Raw genomic sequence first — 18,578 nt, forward strand, 5'->3', positions numbered from 1 at the left:
CTGCTGTGAGCGTGCAAAAACTTAAGATATATAATTTATGAAGTCATATTTATGTAGTCGTAGTTTATGGTGGAAGGATGTGCTGAGGAAGTTTTGAGATGACTGTTTATTTTTAGATGAGCCAGAAGACTTTGTTTCCATCGCATTTCAGGTCCTGGCACAGAATGATTGAGGATCTGCAGAAACCCAAAAGCTTTTCCCCATCTAATGGCAAGAAAAAGTGTGTAAATAAAGCTGACAAACATAAAAATGCAATAAACTACAACTGTTTCATGAATTTATAACCTGAAGGGGCAAAGTAATAAAAAAGCTATAAATTCATGTCAGTCATACGCCTTTGTTAAGAGCTACTAAGCAATAGTACCCGTAAGGGGCAGTGCAAGAATGAGAGTGTATGTGAATGCTTTCCAAGAGCATTGGCTGGGACTTGCTAAACTGAGATAATTTGATTCTTCATGCTCTGTGAGTGTGTTTGACCACACATGGGGGTTCAATATCTATGCACTGGCATGTTTTTATAATAAGGACTAAAAAAAGCAATTTCTACTTTTAATTAATAAGGGTAGGTGAGTTAATTTCCAGATTACCTCATGGGTGGATTGTAAAGCTTCACAGCCTGACCTTTGGAAAGAGAACCATCTTTTCTCTTATTCAGGTAACAGGGTAAGGATTTTTTGCTGTCCATGGTGTTCATTCCAGCTACTGCTCAGAATAGGTTTCCCAAAGAGTCATTTGGCCTCTAAGGATATTCTAGAATAGGCTGGAGTGAACTTTGAAGATGCCTATTTCCTTCCAAGGACAAGTGAAAGAGAGGCTGGGCAGGTGAATTTGAGCTGAGATATGAGTTGCTCTAACTCCAGGCATGTGGGCTGCCCTTGTGGTCAGGGGAATTCTGATCAGTGCCGTTAATGGTGTCCAGGGAGCTGTTCAGCTGACCAAAGGCAGGCTTAGACCATGGTGAGCCATGGCTGATTTCTCGACACCCCTAACAGCATTGGCATCAAAAGTCAGGTGATCTGAATGCCATCCTGGATGTCTAAATGTTGACGGTATAGACCGGAGGTCAGAAGAAATATTTGCAGTCTTCCTGTGTTGTATCCTGTAGCATTTGACAAAAGAAGATGAGGTTTAGTCCAGAAATCTCCTGCAGTTCAGAAGTGTCAACAGTACTTATGTGACCAGAGGCATACTTGGAGGAAGTGCTTAGTGTAAACTGGTTGTTTGGACAATCCCAGAGGGAATGTTTCATTTTTGTGTCATAGTCTCATTTCCTCAGATCCACAAAATAGAAAAAAACAAATTTAATGTGCAAGCAGGGTAATCTGTGGTCTCTCCTGTCTGTATGTTGCAGTGAAGCTGCTGATCATGGATCTGTTTAATTCGTTTATTCCAAAGAATCTGAAGTGCTTCCGTAGCAGATATTTGGTTGGTGATAAGAAGGGACTGTAATGTTTCCTTTGGGGATAACTAGTGCAGAAAAAAAGATTATTTGAGGTGGCATTCATTACTGATGGCATACTGCCCATGCTTGCAAGTGGCTTGGGATGCAAGTAATTTTGTATAAATAGCCTCAGATGTGCAATTGCATAGCAAAGCCTAATATAAATAAACAATCATTAAGAATTGCTAACATAAAACAAGGGAATAGTCTTTGCTTTCTCTTGTACTCCCACCCAATTAGAATAGCTTTCTTGACAAGGCGTTTGAGCTATTGAAGTGAGATATGCTATTCCAGACGTAATGCTGGTTTTGTTACAAGGGACTGCTTACATGGAATTTAGGCAGTTGAGATGGTTGTAAATACTTTGTTTGCTTGTACAAATATTATTAACAATCCATTAAAAAGAATCCATAAAAGATTCAGAATGTGTTTTGCCTAGCTTTCTGATGGAATTCAGTGAAAGAAGATGAGCTTTGCGATGTGACACTATTAGGATGTGATTATTGCTCACAAGCCTGTTATTGATCAGGGGATCAATACTGAACATGTCAGAAATCCTATGACCATGTAAGCTGCTAATTGATGGGACTGTTTAAAAAATACTTCTCATTATAAACTGGCTGTGGTATAGAAGTTTGATCATTTTCCCCATCCCCTTGAAAAGTTAAACCTCAGGAAATGAGATACTGTTTCTAAGTCCTACTGCTTCCCAAAAACCTTTCTGTCCCTGCACACAACTGGCTCAATTCCTAAGCAGGGCTTGAGCTCCTCAAAAAGAATTGGACCGGCCAGAAATCAACCTGAGAGTCCTGTGCTTTTTAGAGAGAGACAATGTTGGAAGGGGCTTCCTGTGATACAGGTTATTTGTCTGTCCTCAGGTGTTTGTCAGTACCTGGAAAAAGAGCAGGTTTCAGAAAGAGCAGAAAAGTAACAATGGTTACTGAGGAGGGGAGTGCTGCAGTGCTGATGTTCCCACTGACCCTCACCTCCAGCCCTCTGCTGTCAGCTGTGGGGTGGAGAGCAGTGTTTGATAGTGACCCTGTATGTATATACATCCTGACACTGTCACTGGCTGCTGAGTACCCTTCAGAAAGCTGAATGGGAGCAGAGAACGTGGCATAGCTCATTGCTACCAGAGGAACTGGACAAGACCTGTTGTGCAAACTGTGTTTGCAGAGGTCTCCATCAGGAAAATCAGCCATAAACACAATGGAATACATCAGCACAGTTTGGAACCTGAGAAAGGATGCTCAAAATCAGCCTTGGTATGTAAAAAGCCAGATGTGTTGGGAAACAATACCTTCCCTCAAATCCAGGACTGAAACCAGAGGCTCTTTTTGTGGTCTGGCTCAGCTTCCAGAACTTAGCTTCTGCCACTGGGCACCGCAGGAGATTCTTTGTTCGGGATATTTAATCAAATATTGGTTTATAGAGTGGAGACTTATTTTTTTGAAAGCTTTTGTGAGGGAGGGCTTTAGCTGTTATCTAGTTGGGTTTTTTTTTTTTTTTTTACAGTATCAGCACTTTTTTTAAAATTCACAACTTATTTTGCATTTCAGCTGTAGTATCTATGTTCACTATGGATTTTTCTATAGCAACCCGTCTTGCATTATCTACATACCTCTATGGATGGATTAAACATGCAATATAAAATTTGGTTTCATTTTATTTTTCTGCAGATTGTGCTTGTTACAACATGTTTTAAAAACTTACAAGTAATATGAAACAGAATTATCATCTCTGCCATCTTTGTGTTCTGTAAGGAGCCTGTTTGTTTATCTTTGGTTTTCTATGGGACTAGTATCATCGTATTTCACTACCATTTATTCTAAATCCATCCAGTACCTCCAGGGGAGAGAAAAGCACTAAAGATACTGAATATTCTGGACTTTATCTAATACAGGAAATCTGTGCTAAACCAAAGAACTAAGATATGGGCTCTGGAGTCACTGTTTGGGGCTTATTATTCTCAGTTTCTTTCAGTATGTTGCCAAATAGCTCAGGTAAGATTCTCTGTCAGCAATCGCCTTTACAACATCACAGGGTTTGTGTTGTATAACTCCCCCAAACTTTGCAATTATATTTGCTTCTATTGCTTTCAGTATTTAGTGCTAGGTATGTGACAACAGGTGACTACAATTGCATCTAGAGCTCTAGATCTGGTCTTTTCCCAGGTTATGCTATGAAGTAATTTTAAAAGTTATTTATTGCTGTAGGGATGGAACAGAACACAGACTCCTGGTCCCACCCACTTTTCTTCCACTGCTGCTTCTTTGTTAAATGATTGTCTTCATTTGATGGATTCTGATTCCAGACCTCATGCATGTATTCCTCATTACAACTGTATCTATTTCATTACAGTAATCCCAGGTGGATTTAGAAATTATATTTGAGGATCAGATGAAAAAGCTTTAACACTTTAGGTTTGGCAGCAGTTAAAGCTAGAACCTGGAAAGAATAGTGGTAGTGTATTCATCCCTTTTCCTTTTGTAACTCATGCATTTACTGTGTTTCAGTAAGTTGTCATTAACTCACTGCTTTCCTCATAATCTTTAATTTGAATTACAATTTAGGCAAGTTACCAGATTAGATGCTTGTGACATTGATAATCACCACTTTTTAATATTATTTTATTATGTTTAATCAGCGGTGCTGCCTTAATAGGTCATTCTCAACTGTTCTTTTCTGCAAGTTTTTACATCCTCGGTGACAGAGCTTTGCAGCACAGGGCAATTCAATGCACTACAAAAGGGCCTAATTAAGGTCAGCCACAGTTAAGCACATTATTTTATTGCATTGCTGAATAAGGATGCAATTGAGCACACATTAAATGTTTCAGTGAATTTTGAGCCTGTGAAGGGAAACCATCACATTTTAGGTTGGTATTAACTCATAAATGTGGCAGTTGTTCTTCTGTACCTGTAGTTGATAGCTAGCTATGATTTGGAGGAACAAGTGTGTAGGAGAAAGCTGCTCATAAAGCAGCAGGGTTTTCCTGAATGACTCTTTATTCACTTTTCCACTGGCGGGATGCCAGCATGAGATTCTGTCTTTTGGCATCTTCAGTTGTCCCCAAATTTACTTTAGTTGTATGATACTGCAATTTAGTGGTGGAACTCAGCTGAGAAGGAATATTGAATTTCTTGGGGCTTAAGTTCCTGAGGCTCAATCCGCACCAGGATAACTGAAAATGCAGCATTTTGAATGTTTGCATTATTGACAGTATGAAAAGGAATGCCATTCTTGTGATGTTTCTTTGCCCGCGTAGTTTACAAACAAGACTTCAGAGCTCCTTTTAAGCTTGATAAAATCACTTGGCATTTGTCAGGCTCATGCACTGGGAGGAATATCCAATATAGTATCCCAATATAAATAAAACAAAGCCTGTTTGTAGGAGAGAAGGGTCTAAAGGGAAGGAAAACAGCAACATGAGCTATTGATATGTGTTTCTTCTAACCTTTGACGAGACACAGTGGAGTTAGAGGGCAGTGAGCGCATGAATGTCATGCTGGCAGGCAGAGCACAGATTGGGATTGTAGCGCTCAGCTACCTGTGTTCCTGTAGCAGTTGCTTGCCTGTCGTGCAGGATACCAAGTTCAGGCTCCTGGAAGATGGCACGGCACACCTACTTTGAGTGCTGCATGCTGCGTTACACTACAGACAGGACACTGGCTTGTCAAGGAGAGGCAGGCAGGATATCAATTCAGGAGAAAATGTCCAGTGGGACATTCCGGCTGGATCCTTGGCTGTTGTTGTTCAGAGTGGTGACCCATCAGCTGTGCTGCTGACATCAGCTGGGGATGGAGGCCTGCAGCTCTTGGAGGTCTTTGGCTGCTGCTTTTCTACATAATGGCCCATATAGCAACGTGAGATTTTTGTATTCAGAAATAATTTTTAAGGAAAATTGGAACGGATGTGGGATGGCAGGGCCAAACAACTAGTTTCATACAGCTTTTAAATTTTTACTGCTTATATGTAGAGCTGAAGCAAATGGCATTTGAAATGCTTTGTGCTTTACTCAGTTATGCACTCACCTTTCCCTTTCCCCTTCCTGAGAGAGAAGCAGCTGAACAGGATCTGCATGTTGACAGGAAAAGAAATACAGCATTTGTAGGTCCAGTGGATCTGAGGGAGATAAGGATTTTGAATTTTTTTCTAAATAAGATAAATTCAATGAATGAAACAATCTTGAAATTTTACATTGAAATGAGGTATGTATTCATTGATACAAAATGAAGGATATGATATGTAGGTAAGGACAAACAGGGATTTAACTCCTTGATTGGTGTCTATATCTATAACCCTGTCTCTGATAGTAGGCTGATGCCAAATCAAATAAGCAAGCAAAAAGAAAAAGTCAAATTCAAACTTTTAAGGGAACATTTAAACTAGTGGCAGAAGAGGGCGTGGTAAGGAGAACAAACAAATGCCCATAATGTTGAAAAGGTTTTATCTAGCTGATTACCCTGTTTTTGGTCATGGTCAGGGATGCTTAGAGAGAATATAAGAAAAAAGGAGGGACAAGACAGGATACTTTAATCAGCTCCTCCAAGTAATAGTTTAAGGTCTTCTCCTGTAAGTGCTGCAAGTAAAATATCATTTATAAGAAATGCTGGGATACCTTGCTCTCATTTGATTTGTGTAATCCCTTTTTGAACCTGCATATATTTCAACATCCACAAAACTCTGTGACAGTGAATTCCAGAATTTAATTGTTTTGTGGAAAAGTACTTGACTTTATGGGTTTTCAATCTGCAGACCAAATAACCTCTAACTTTTTTAATCTTAAGAAAAATGAACAACGATCCTCTATTCACCTTTCCTATCCCATATTGGTGTTTAGGGAGTGCTATTATTCCCCTCTCTTCACTCCCAGGAGTGTGGTCCCTACTAACTGATCTTTTTTCAAGTGGTTTTTTTTTTCTCCTAGTTATTTTTAAATTCTTGCTAAAATGACACAGCTCAGATCATGGCCATTTTGGATGGAATTTGTGCATATCCTTTAGTTTTACACTTCAGAGTTCTACACTACAGAGCCTCAATACTCTAAGGGCAGAAATGTGCTTCTACCATCCCATATCTGTTAAATTTCAGACTTCTGGCTAGTGAAGGAAGTGCAGCTTGTGCCACACTGAGGTGACACACCTACTTTATGTCTCATGAGCTCTGCCAAAGAGTCGATCCCTGTGGGGGGACACCACCTGCAATTTCAGTCGTGCTGCACACTGGCAGTCGGTTATGATGGTGTGGTGCAGATGGATGGCTACAAGGGCTTCAGTAGTCCAGTGGCCATAGACTGCCTCTGGAGGGTGTTTTCCACAAGTGGCCAATGTGCTTGAAGGTGTATTCCAGAAGTGGCCACTCCCTTCTGGATGGGCAACAGCTGCACAGACAGGTCATTCACAGGGGTTTATGTGGGCTGCTGCAGCCTCTGCGCTTACACCCATGCTCCTGCTTCTCCGTATAAGAATCTTAATTCATTTGATCCTGTCAATATACATATGTATTCCATTCCCACCCCCTCTCTGTGTCTAGCTGAAAGCAGCAGTAATTTCACTGTGCCTGATATTACAAGAACGTTTGCAAGATAATGTTCACATCATTACTGTTGATACTTACATGCTGTTTTTTTCACTGTATACTTTAACTCTGGACTTGGTGGGGGAAGCATATTCATGCAAGAGGGATTGAGAGACCCCTTCTAGTTTAAATATGTAGAGACTGGGGGAGAAAAATCCTCCAAGGGAACTGGTTGCATCTTCCACTTAGGTTCTGTTATCAGTGTATTTCTTAACACACAAGGACTTTTTTTTTTTTAAATATTTTTGGGGGGCTAAAAGTGGAAGTGTGATGAGTGGATCCTAATCAGATACAATATGAGAAACCTCAATTAGATGCATTTTCCATGTAATAAAACCAATAAAAAACCCCACTTAAAGACGCCAGCACCATTATCATGAACAATGAGTCAATTTTTCCTGCAGTATTTTAAGTGTGTAGCTGTAACTTCAGAATAATTTTCTCCACCAACAAGCATATATCCAGGGCTGTTTGGGATTACTTTGATTATCATACTGTAAGATCAATTCTAAATGTAGGCACTGAAGTCTGAATAATTTATTTTCTAGCCCATTAGAACAATTTGGAGGATCTACTTCCATAGGCAGTTTTTTTGCTAAGAGAGCAAGTGCACGCCTCTGTGTATCTCTTGGGGAAGAAGAGACAGATAATCTCTGCTTTTAGAGTAAGACACCTGCTGTACTGCTTGACTCTGCTCTATAAATTTGTGAGAAATTTGTCTTGAGCAGGATATTCTGCTACTTCCACAGCCAATTGCAAAGTCCAGGGCTTGCAAAGAGCCCACTGCTTCTGTCTTTTCCTCACAGTTTTGCAGCTCAGGCACAGATTCACCAAACACTCCTTTCAAGATTTACACTGAGGTCTTTCCTGGAGCAAGCACCTGACTCAAATATCCCATGTCTTAGGGCTGGGATAATATTCTTTCTGGTGTCTCACTGTTTTCACCTTAGAATAAAAGACTTTGCAAAAAATATGCAACGTTTATTGGGAAAAAAAGTTAGAGAGAACTGCATTTTGTTTCAGGTTTTGCCATGAGCTGCCTTGCTTGCAAGAGAGTGGATTATCATGAAAAAATAGGCAAATAATGTGTTAAACATTTCACAAGGGAATTTTTAAAAACACTGTTGTCATTAGCCTGGCATCTTTGAAGGGGACCTTTTTTTTTTTTTTTAAAGTCAGTTCTGCACTCACCAAATGGAGTCAATACAGACTCTCATTTGACTGCCAGTAGATCAGGTTCAAGCTGTAGACTTCTCTCTAATTTTTTTGTCTTAATGGTTTCTCTTTTAACCGTGACAGTATCACTGTGCAAAAGCCTCCAAATTGTGAAAACCAGCCCTGTTAATGGTTTTGGTTTTGTTTAATTTCACATATCAGCAAGCCCAGAAAACTGTCAAAACTTTTCATTTCCTCACTATGCTTCTGAGACTCTTTGACACACAAAAAGGGCTGGGTGTTGGGGATGGGGGTAAGGAGAGAAAAAGTGGAGGAGAGGGAACATCGTAAATAACCATTTAAAATTATCTATGCCTTAGATACCAAGAGGAGGAAGTAAAAACAGCCATGCAGCATAGAACCAACTACAACTGTTTTCTCTTGGCTCTGATCCAGAATAAGTAAATGTGATGCCTCTAATGCCAGGGTCTCAGACTGGGAATTACATTGCAATTCAGTTCAGAATGGAGGGCAGAGGGGATGAGGAGCAAGCTTTTTGAATGTTCTGGAATAGAAAACATTTGGCTGTTGTTGGAAAGGCTCCTGTGGCTGTCTTGGTGGCTGCTGGTTCTTTAAGCATTTCCCTAACCAGAGGCTTGAGTGTTAAAAGGCCACTGGATGGAGACTTGCATCAGTGTGCTTTGCTCCTTGGGGAAAAGGGGGCTTTAAAGAGTAGTTTTGACTAGAGCTAAGAACAGCCTCTGTTTCCTGGGTGTGCCTGGTGTGACAGCTTAGTAAATTTATTTGGGACCATGAGTAGATATTCTGGTGTGGGAAAAGGAGCAGAGCTGAACAAAGGTGGAGCAGTCTTCAGTAATGTGTGCTGACATTATGAAATCCAGTTTGAGCCGGGTGGTTTAATGTTCAAAGGATTCCTTTGTGCATTTCAAGTTTGGTCAGGCATCCTAAGGAAGAGCTGTGCATTATCTCTTCAAAAATAGGAATGTAATGAGCTGCTGGAGAGCAGAGTATCTCTGAATCAAGGGTGGTGTAGTGAGATACTCCTGCTGAACAGCTGACCTGAAATATTAATCCCTGATCTAAATGGCTACAGCCCCAGTCGTGGCATTTCGCATGAACTGTGTCCTGGTTTTCTGCTGTTTCATGCCACTGGTGAATTTCCAGTTTTTGCAAACAAGAATGACTTTAGAGTCAGAAGATGCTGAATTCAAACATCCAGGCAACGATGTCTCAAGCATTAAGCATCGTGCATCAATAAGAATTTAGTGGATGATGGAGGAGCAGGCAAGCAGGTCTTGCCTTTACAGCACCCTCAGTGAGACCCACCTCCTGCAATACAAGTGATGGTTGTAGGTGTTGGTACCTCTCAAAGCAGCGTAGCAGCAGGGGGAGCATGAAAGGTGATGAAATAAGCTGCCTCTTATTGGTGCTGTTGAGTTGCTTCAGAATAAAGAACTGAAGATAAGAGCTAAATGTATTGCAAGGTCATGGCTCTGCTGCTCTTGGGTATCTGCCTTCATTAGGCTTAATTGGGCTGTTTGAGCAGCCTCCCATGCCTGCAGCTCTGAGGCTGATCTTGAGGTGAACATCTACCAAGCTGAAGAGGCAGAAGTGCACTTCTGCTTTTCATCCCATTCCTCAGCCAGTTGAGAGCTATTCCTGTCTGTATTTCAGCACTCTGACCAGTTTGGTTTTAGCTTAGATGTTTGTGACATCTCCTTTGATGCTGTTCTGTTCAGTAGACCTTCAGAGTTTTATTTCCTCTTTAGGGAATTTGTTCCTATATGATTCATTTTTTTTTCCCCTTTGGGCCATGATGGTAGCTTTTCTTTATATCCCCTCCTTTAGCCTAAATGATTTTCTGTGGGTTACCTTCTCTAGGTATTCTTCCCCCTCCACTCCTTGGTTATTCTTTAATTGTTTTGGACTATGTTAATGATCATGCTCTGTAAGTGGAAATAGAGGGGAGGTATTTCCAGTGCTCCAGGTCAGGGCATGGACTGTCCCTCCATGGCACTTGTAAGAGGATACTCACTGAGGTTGAATGGAGTGATGTGGGAATGCCTGGAATGTGCAAAGACTCCTAAAGGAGGGAATTTGAGTCCCTGTGTCTTGGAGTTTGCTTTCTCTCAGTAGAGACACACAGGTTGGTGCAGCTGAGCTACACTGACATGAAGTATAGTTTGGTTCCTTAGCTCTGAACAAAACAGACTGGTTTGCAGCTGGGGCGAGGAATGCTGCCTTAAAACACAGCTGCCTTTATTGCCTGTTATTTGGGGAGGAATTCAGTGGCATTAAGAGACAACCTAAAGTAATTAGTATAAGAAATTGCTTTGGCTTTTGTGTTTCTCCTCTGTGTTTCATTTCTGAGGTTTAGCTCTGCCCCAGGATTAGCTCTGTCTTTTTCCTTCCCTGGTTCATGAGCTGCCTTATGTTCATCTACTTTATGCAGGTACTTAGTGGATATGCTCCTGCATATGTCTAGCTTACTACTCTATGAACACAATTTCATTCCAAGCCTTTAATTGATTTGGATAATAAAGTGCAATTATAAACTCAATAAAAATTGGTTATTTTAAAGGTAGAGCAGGAAAGAAAGAAACCTAAGTGATGCTGTGCTGTGTGACTAGATAATAATGCAAAATCTTCTTTGCCTTACATTCTAAATGCTCTCTTGCTTCCAGGAGAGGCTTGGCCTTAGATAGGAACTAACTAAGAAGTATGATGTGTTCTACCAGGGGGATGCTCTGACAAGGTTTGCTTATGGCATGGGTCAGGGATGAGAGACAGTGTATTGGGATGGGAAGATCAGGGAATCGAAAATGCTTCAGCCATTCTGGGCAGCTCTCTAGGGTACCTAAATAGGACAGGGATTTTTTCAGTCCCTTCAAGAGCTGACCCCTTGGGAATTTATCCTTTACTCAGTGTCTGCTCTTTCACTAGAGGGCAAAAGACCTGGTATCTGAGATTGTGTCTTGGATTTAGGAAATCTGTGACTTTTTGAGTGTTGCATCTTACTGATGATTTCTCTATATTTTTTTTTTCTCCTTTGTTTTTCCTACTGAAAATGTCATAAGGAGAAAACATTTCTTATTAGGTGTGACTGCTGGTTTGCTCCACTGCCATATTGACATGGTTTCATATCTGGGGTTGCTTGGATACAATAACTGAGTTTCTTTGTTTCTCTTTGTTTTCCCAGTTGGGAGGCTGTGGAATCCTTGGTGTAGGCATCTGGCTGGCTGTTACCCAAGGGAACTTTGCCACCCTCTCCTCTTCTTTCCCGTCCCTGTCAGCTGCCAACCTACTGATCGTCACAGGGACGTTTGTCATGATCATTGGCTTCGTGGGCTGCATAGGTGCCATCAAAGAAAACAAGTGCCTCCTGCTGAGTGTGAGTATTGAGCTGCTGCAGTGTTTGCTGTCTTGTGATGCTGGTGCTATTGCAATGCATGCTGCAGTGACCTGTATCTCAACAGGAGTTGCCCACTTGACCCAGCTGAGACGCGAGTCGCGTGTGAAACAGGCTTTGATAATCACTCTGAGGAGCTGCAGGTCATTCCTGACCACAGAGGGTGAGACCTGCAGAGAGGGAATTGTTAGTGGTGGTGTAGGTTTCCTTGAACTCCTCAGAGAAGAGGAAGAGTTTTGTGAAGACATCTTTTGTAGTGTATCTTTGAATTATTTTTCACTCAATTTTGATAGCAATCCACTCCAAATGTTTGCCCTAGTGGCACCGGTTATCTGAAGTCCAGGGCAGAGACATCAATGCAGGCAGGAAACAGGTTGATTCTGAAGTGGTTGATTCTGGTTTAAATTGGAAATTAAGACCGTCAGGTTTTACAATGCTGGTTTTTCCAACCATTAATTCTCCAAAAGCTGAGATTTCAGGAAGCAAAGGTGCCAGCACAAGGAGACTGCTGTGAAATTAAAGATTAATAAGGTGCCAGCTGTCCATGATTTCACAGAAGCTTGAGCCACGTCCCTGGTGTATTTTATCAAAATGCAGTTTGGTGCCACTCAAAGGTGAAATTAAGGAGCAGTGAATACCTTCTGTAGTTGGTGTTAGTGTGTGTTTTGCATCCTGTTCAGCTGAGGACCAGGAAGCGAGGTGATCTTGCTGCTCAAGTCTAGGACTTCACCATGGGGCTTGGCAAACCTCAGAGTGAAGAGGAGCTGTGGTTCAGCTGGTCATCTGGTGATGCCTCTGTAAAAGACTGTTCCTTACTGTGCTTCACATAACAATTTTTTCCCTGGGAACTACAGAATGAGTTAAGGCACACAAGCCCCCAAATCTCTTAAGTGACTGAGATTCCAAGCCTCAATAGAGGACTTTTTCCAGGCCCTTGCCTTAATCAGTTGTTTCTGCTGATTTTTAGGCAGTCAGAACTAGTCAGTCTAGAATAGTAAAGGCTATGTATGTGGCTTGAAACTAAAATGAACAATATAAATGGAAATTAAGGCAGTTATGTGAGTGAAAATCTAAACTGGCAAGGCTGAAGTCAGAATCTGAAGCTGAAAGTCCTTGACATTTTTAACAGTCCTATAAACACACACTTTGTGGAGGAAGTGTGTACCCAGACAGATGTAATGGATTATAGCTTCAATGCCAATACAGCAGGAATCCATAGGGCACTAAGTCTAATGGTATAGCTTACATGTGCAAAATTAATCATCTACTTTGTGCTTTCCTGAAGGCCTAGCCCAGGTGTGACAGCAGTGAGCAGTGCCTGCTTGTGTGTCAGGATCAGGTCAGGATCTGGCAGTCAGTCCTCAGTACTGGAGGAGTTTAAGGATTTTATCTCTCGTGGCTCTTTGTCCTTCATCTGTCCTTTTGGCAAGGGCAGAGACTCCCTTGATCAGCCATCATTGCCCAAGTAGGGGGAATGCATTCAGCCACCCCCAGCTGGGCATCCATGGGAGATGGAAATGCTTGCAGGTACTGCTCCTCCTGACACACTGCACAGCACTCAGAATCCAGTGCCCCTCCGTGTCTGACCTAAGGACTGTACTTGATGGATGAAGTTAAGTAATGCAAAGGAATCCAAATTCATTTAGGAGCTCTCTGCACAGGAGAATGGGGAAGCTTGATCTGATTAGGTACCTGCATTTCACTCTGTCTTCCTGTCCTTACCTTTCTGTACTGTAGCTATTCAGTGTGGCCTCTGTTTTACTCAATTTTCTTCAAAATTGAGTTGTGTTAGAGCTGATTATAGCTACTTTAATTCTGAATAAGCCTGACTGTAGAGGGTTGAAATACAGTTTCATTAGTCCACATTGAATTCAGTTTTTATTTGGTCTAGAGTAACTTTCTACATTGCATTGAATTGGTACTTTCTCACTGTCAGTAAATACCAGGGAGATTTCTGAGTTGTTTTTGTTGTTCCTATGTCTTTGGAAGAGAAATGGATGATGGTAGCAGCTTGTTTCTGTGAGCAAAGCCTTGCCATGCAGGTTTGTCCTTAGTCTTCCTTTCCCCATATTGCTGGTTCGATTTGACCTATGTTTGAAAGTGTTTTCCAGTTTAGGGCTGAGGCATTTGGTTTCGGCCAGCTCCTGTTTTTCTAGGTAACACAGATAGCAAAACAAATTCTTGAATGAAAGAAATTGCTGAATATCAAACCAGGGCTGCTCTTAGGGTGTGTGGTTGCTACATTCCTTCATCCATTTCTTATTCCACAGGTGTTCCCAACACGGTGTTCTGCCACTGTGAAAACTATGTTTTCCTAGAATATCTCTGGGTTTTTTAAACAGCCCTGAAAATGCTCTGTCTGCTTTTTAAAGTAGCTGCTGTTTTGTTGCAGCTAGCTTGCAATAGGATTTGCCATCTAAATTGAAAATGGAAAGCTCCTAAGTGTTCCCAGCCTTGTGTGTCTGTGACACACACGGTGTTTAACAATTGCTTCCGGATCAAGTCCTTACACTCCTTTCAACATCTCCCTGGCTGCCACTTAACATCTGGCCTTAGTCCTGGTAGTAGCTAAGGTTGCTTTTGGAACTGAATTTATATCTCCACAAATGTGACAGCCATTCATAGAGTAAGTTGTCTAGCTCATGTGTGATGCAGCTGCCAATATCTTCCTGTGAAGCACTTGCTTTAGCTAACTTCTTGTAACGTTTTATTCCATTTGGAAATAGGAGCTTTGGAAGTAGAAATGGAGCAACTGAAGTCTGTTTGCACAGGTGTTTAAGAAGGGAAGATGGAGGCTGTTTGCCTGTGTTGCACTAGTCCCTAGATAATGCATTTGAGTGATTCACCCTCACCTTCTGATATTTGCCAAGCCCCAGCACTAGAATCCCAGAATGGTTTGTGTTGGAAAGGACCTTAAAGATCATCTAATTCCAACTCCCCTGACATAAGCAGGGACACCTTTCACTAGACCAGGTTTACTCAGAGCACTAAACAAACTTAGGGAACTGGGATAAACAAACATAGGGAACAAAGTCTGCAGGCAGTTGTAACAGATTTGTGGTGGGCTTAAAAGCATGGAAATGCAAGGAAAAGGAAAGCAAGAAGTAGAAGCTATAATGTTGCATACGTTGTGTGTTTCAGCAGTCTGTATACAATAGTCTGATGAAGTGAGGCTTGGAGTGAACAAAAAAAAAAGAGCAAGTGGAATAGTGGAATAAACCAAGCTGGGGGAATAGCTAGGGATGTTATTATGGTGGGTTGGCAGATACTTATGTTATATCCAACATATGTGAGATCAGACATCGCTCCATTGAGCAAAACATTGCTGTGTATCACTGAGTGAGTAGCAGTTTTCGCTGACCTGCCCTTTTCCTTGGCTCCACACAGCATGACAGAAAGCTTGGGATGTTAAGTATGACCACAAACAGTAGTAAAGATGATGTGAATGCTCTGCCTGTACTGTATTCCTGTTGCAACCCTCTCTGAAATCACATCCTTAAGATCTTGAAGACACTTGTGGCATTTTAAGCCCACAAACTACATGGTCATGCTGGGTTTAACCAAGAGTGATTTGGGCCTCAGCTTGCTCGTGTCTCCCACAGTGCACCTCATCTTCATGTGGGGTTGTTGGGAGTCTGATCTGCAAGGACTGGAAAGACACATTTCCCATACAACAGGAGCGCTTCTTGCTCTGCTTCCTAAAAGCAGAAGAAAGAGGAAAGCCTTGGCAGTTACTAGCTGAGGGCACATGCTGCTGTTATTGGAGTGGGCAGTTTGGAGGAAGATGTTTGAGATACTGCAGGAGGCATGGAGCACTGTGGGGACCGTAAAATGAACTGGGGGAAAGCAGGACTAGCTCAGCCCACTTGCACTGGAGGAGAAGAAGTTTATGTAGTGGTAGACACAGGATATTTGTGGAAGGTCTTGCCTTAGGAATAGTGCTTCTGTTTGATAATGTGACAAAGGATGAGAATTCCCACAGAGTTTGATTGAGTGAATGAAAAGTGAGCAGTATCAGAGAGACATTTCAGCCTACTTACATTTCATACACTAAGATGCAGAGCAGATGAGACTCTGATCATGTATCTTTGTGTTCTGCACATATGACATTTGTATTGGTTTGTCAGAGCACACCTGTAAGCTCTTTGCTATTAGGCTGCTGCGGTGTTAGGTGTGAATGTTAGTAATTACTTACCTCTGGCATTTGCCAATGACCTTTGAAAGAAGTGAGAGCAGACCAATTGGTTTAAGAAGTAGAGGACAGGTGGGAAAAGGAGATCAAAAGCAGAAGTAAAGTTCAGTTTGTAAATGAGATTTTAGCACAGCTGTGTGCAGTAGTCAGGAGGATCCACATTAAGTCTCTGAATTGAGAGTTTAGATAGTCTAAAGCTTCAAGATTTACTGAGTTGAAAGAAATTACTTGGTGTCAACTGCAGATATTCTTTACTTAGTGGCAATGTATAGTCAGGAAAATGTAAAGTCAGTGCTTCCTTAGTCTCTTAAGAAACAGGCCCATTCCTATTTCTCTGCATTCAGAGGAATAGAATAATATGAAAATCTAAGAGTGTAAAGAAAAAAAAAATAAAAGGAAACATCAACCATTCTATGCATTCTGCAAAAATACATAGATGAGTGAATTTTACAGCTGTCATTCTAAGACGTCAGTGAACAAAAATGGGTATTTACACTGTTTCTTACTTGCTCCGGCTACAATGTGAAAGAAGATAAACTTTCCCATTATTAGATTTCCCTAGGGAAATCAAAGCAACAGGCATTCTTGAGATAAGTATGCAACCTGGTATATATAATCTTACATCTGAACATAGATGCAAATTGTTGAATGAAGTAGGCAAACAGTGTTTCCTGCTTCAGTAAGACTTGTTTAACGTTTCTGTGAGCATTGTTGCTCAAGACTGTATGAGTGAGGTCCCTCCTACAAGCTCAGCTGTAGTTAGAAAATGGCAGCTTTGTTCTGATGGGTTGTGTCAGCGGCCTGAACCAGTGCCAAAGATAATAAGCCAGGAGTCTGACTTGAGAAGGTTAATTTATGGACTTCCATTGGTGTTTTTTGTAGGTATTTTGTCCTGCATTGCTGGATCATGTCGCTGTACTGCAGATCTCTATGGGTTATCGTGATACAAAATTAGGAATTCATCTTTGCTGGTTTTCCCTTTGGAATTGCCATACAGTTCTGATGTGCACCAGAGCTGTTAGCCATACCCATCATCTTTGTGAATTTTAACAAAATGTTTGGCTTGTGTGCTCTTAACCCCACTGCACTGGTGTGCTTTCCCGTGGAGGGCAGGTCCTTGCAGGAGCTGAGGCACCACTTTGCTCTGCCACTCAAACTCAGTCAGTTGTGCTGGCTTGATCATGGTTCGGACTTCAGGCAGCTGCTGTGGGTACCCCTGAACAGACCATTTCTCTATGCTAAAGAGATTTATGTCTGATTAAGTACTTCAATGCTCAAATGTTGACCAAGCTGATCCTTAAGGGCCTGTGTAAACATTATCTTTTAGGTTAATTGCTTAAGATCTATATTTGAGGAGCTAAATTGCCTGAATTCTCTGCCTTTTGGACATGTTTAGCAGGTATCTGTATTTGTATGCTTGCCCTGAAAAAGGTCATTCATTATTCCATGGATAGTCCAGGTTAAAAGTCTCAGTGCCAGATGCTAAATCACAATGGGTTATATAATTTATTATACCTGTATTACAGTATCCCCTGCAGGCAGCCCATGAGGATGTTCATTCTGTATAAAACTCCTGCTAAGCAGAGGCAGCTGACCAGTAGATCTTACTGTCTAATTAGATAAGACAAATGGAAAATATTATTATTCTTGTTAGAGTAGGGAGCTGCAGCAAAGTGAAACTAAGTGCCTTGCCTAGGTTGCACTGGGAGATTGTGAGAGAGCCATGAAGCAAACCCAAATTATCTAAATCTCAACTCAGTGCCTTCATCATCTTTCTGTGATTCCATCAGAACATACCTAGCCATCCTGTGTACTTCAGTGACCTTTAAAAAGCATTTAGTCCATGTTTCCATAATAGTAGTGACAATTCTGATTTATTTTATCATATGTATTGTGTCCAAATGAAAAATAAATATCCCAAAGCAAAATTATTTCTCAATTTTTTGTTTTATTGAAAATGATAATTGGCAGCCTTAGCTGTTTTCCATGGGCAGTACTGTAGGCTGTCCCAATTGAGCTGATCAGCCTAATTGCAACATTGCATTCAGTTAAATGTGAAACAGAACATTTAGAGAAGCTGCTGGAAAGGATCTGTGAACATGGTCTAGTGTGTATGTTTTTGCAAATAGGGACTTAATTTGGTCCAGGAGATCATAGAAATACTGGTAAAAAACAGTATGGGGCCCTGTGTGAGGGAAAGATTGAAATCCCTATTTGGTTGTTACAGCACACGTGTATGGATATAACGTTTCCAGACACTTGAAACTTAAACAATAACCAGTGTCCTAAGAGGAAATAAGATTCATCGGTAGTTCTTCATTTCACTCTCAGATTTTGTGGCACTTTTTTTTTCTCTCCAATGATTTGGTTCCAAGAACACATTCTTCTGCTCTGGTTGAGATGCAGCATGGACAATACCAGATACCATGTAGGTATTTAGTCAAAAGAGGTAGAGCATGAGGGGATCCTTCTCCACACATTACCTACACAAGAATAAATTAGAAAGGGGAAAGGGCTTGAAACAGACAAAATGCTCATTCTTCTCTGATTATCTGAAGCCAGCTGCCTTCTTATAAAGCACCAAGGTTGGGTATGTTCCATCACATCAAGCATTAACAAAATCTTGTTAATTAACAAGATTAACAAAATGGCTTAGATACGCCCACTTCCCCTTATTCTGATATATCCTAATTTGTGGATAACCCTGATTTTTATTGTAGAAAAGCTGAAACAATGGTTAATGAGAAGGGGAAGGAAAATAATAATTAACAGATGTGTGT

General features: G+C 41.1%; 1 protein-coding gene across 17 annotated transcripts in view; it reads left to right on the top strand.

Annotated features, from left to right (window-relative positions):
* TSPAN4 (tetraspanin 4) overlaps nt 1–18,578 on the top strand; it is a 412,669-nt gene that overhangs the window by 336,817 nt on the left and 57,274 nt on the right. For all 17 annotated transcript variants that reach the window (XM_068193872.1, XM_068193879.1, XM_068193880.1 and 14 more), the window contains one exon: nt 11,397–11,588. In XM_068193872.1, the coding sequence (XP_068049973.1) occupies nt 11,397–11,588 (192 nt within the window). The remainder of the gene's footprint in view (nt 1–11,396; nt 11,589–18,578) is intronic.

This window comes from Anomalospiza imberbis, chromosome 6 (genome assembly GCF_031753505.1).
Source record: "Anomalospiza imberbis isolate Cuckoo-Finch-1a 21T00152 chromosome 6, ASM3175350v1, whole genome shotgun sequence".
Classification (NCBI taxonomy): Eukaryota; Metazoa; Chordata; class Aves; order Passeriformes; family Viduidae; genus Anomalospiza; species Anomalospiza imberbis.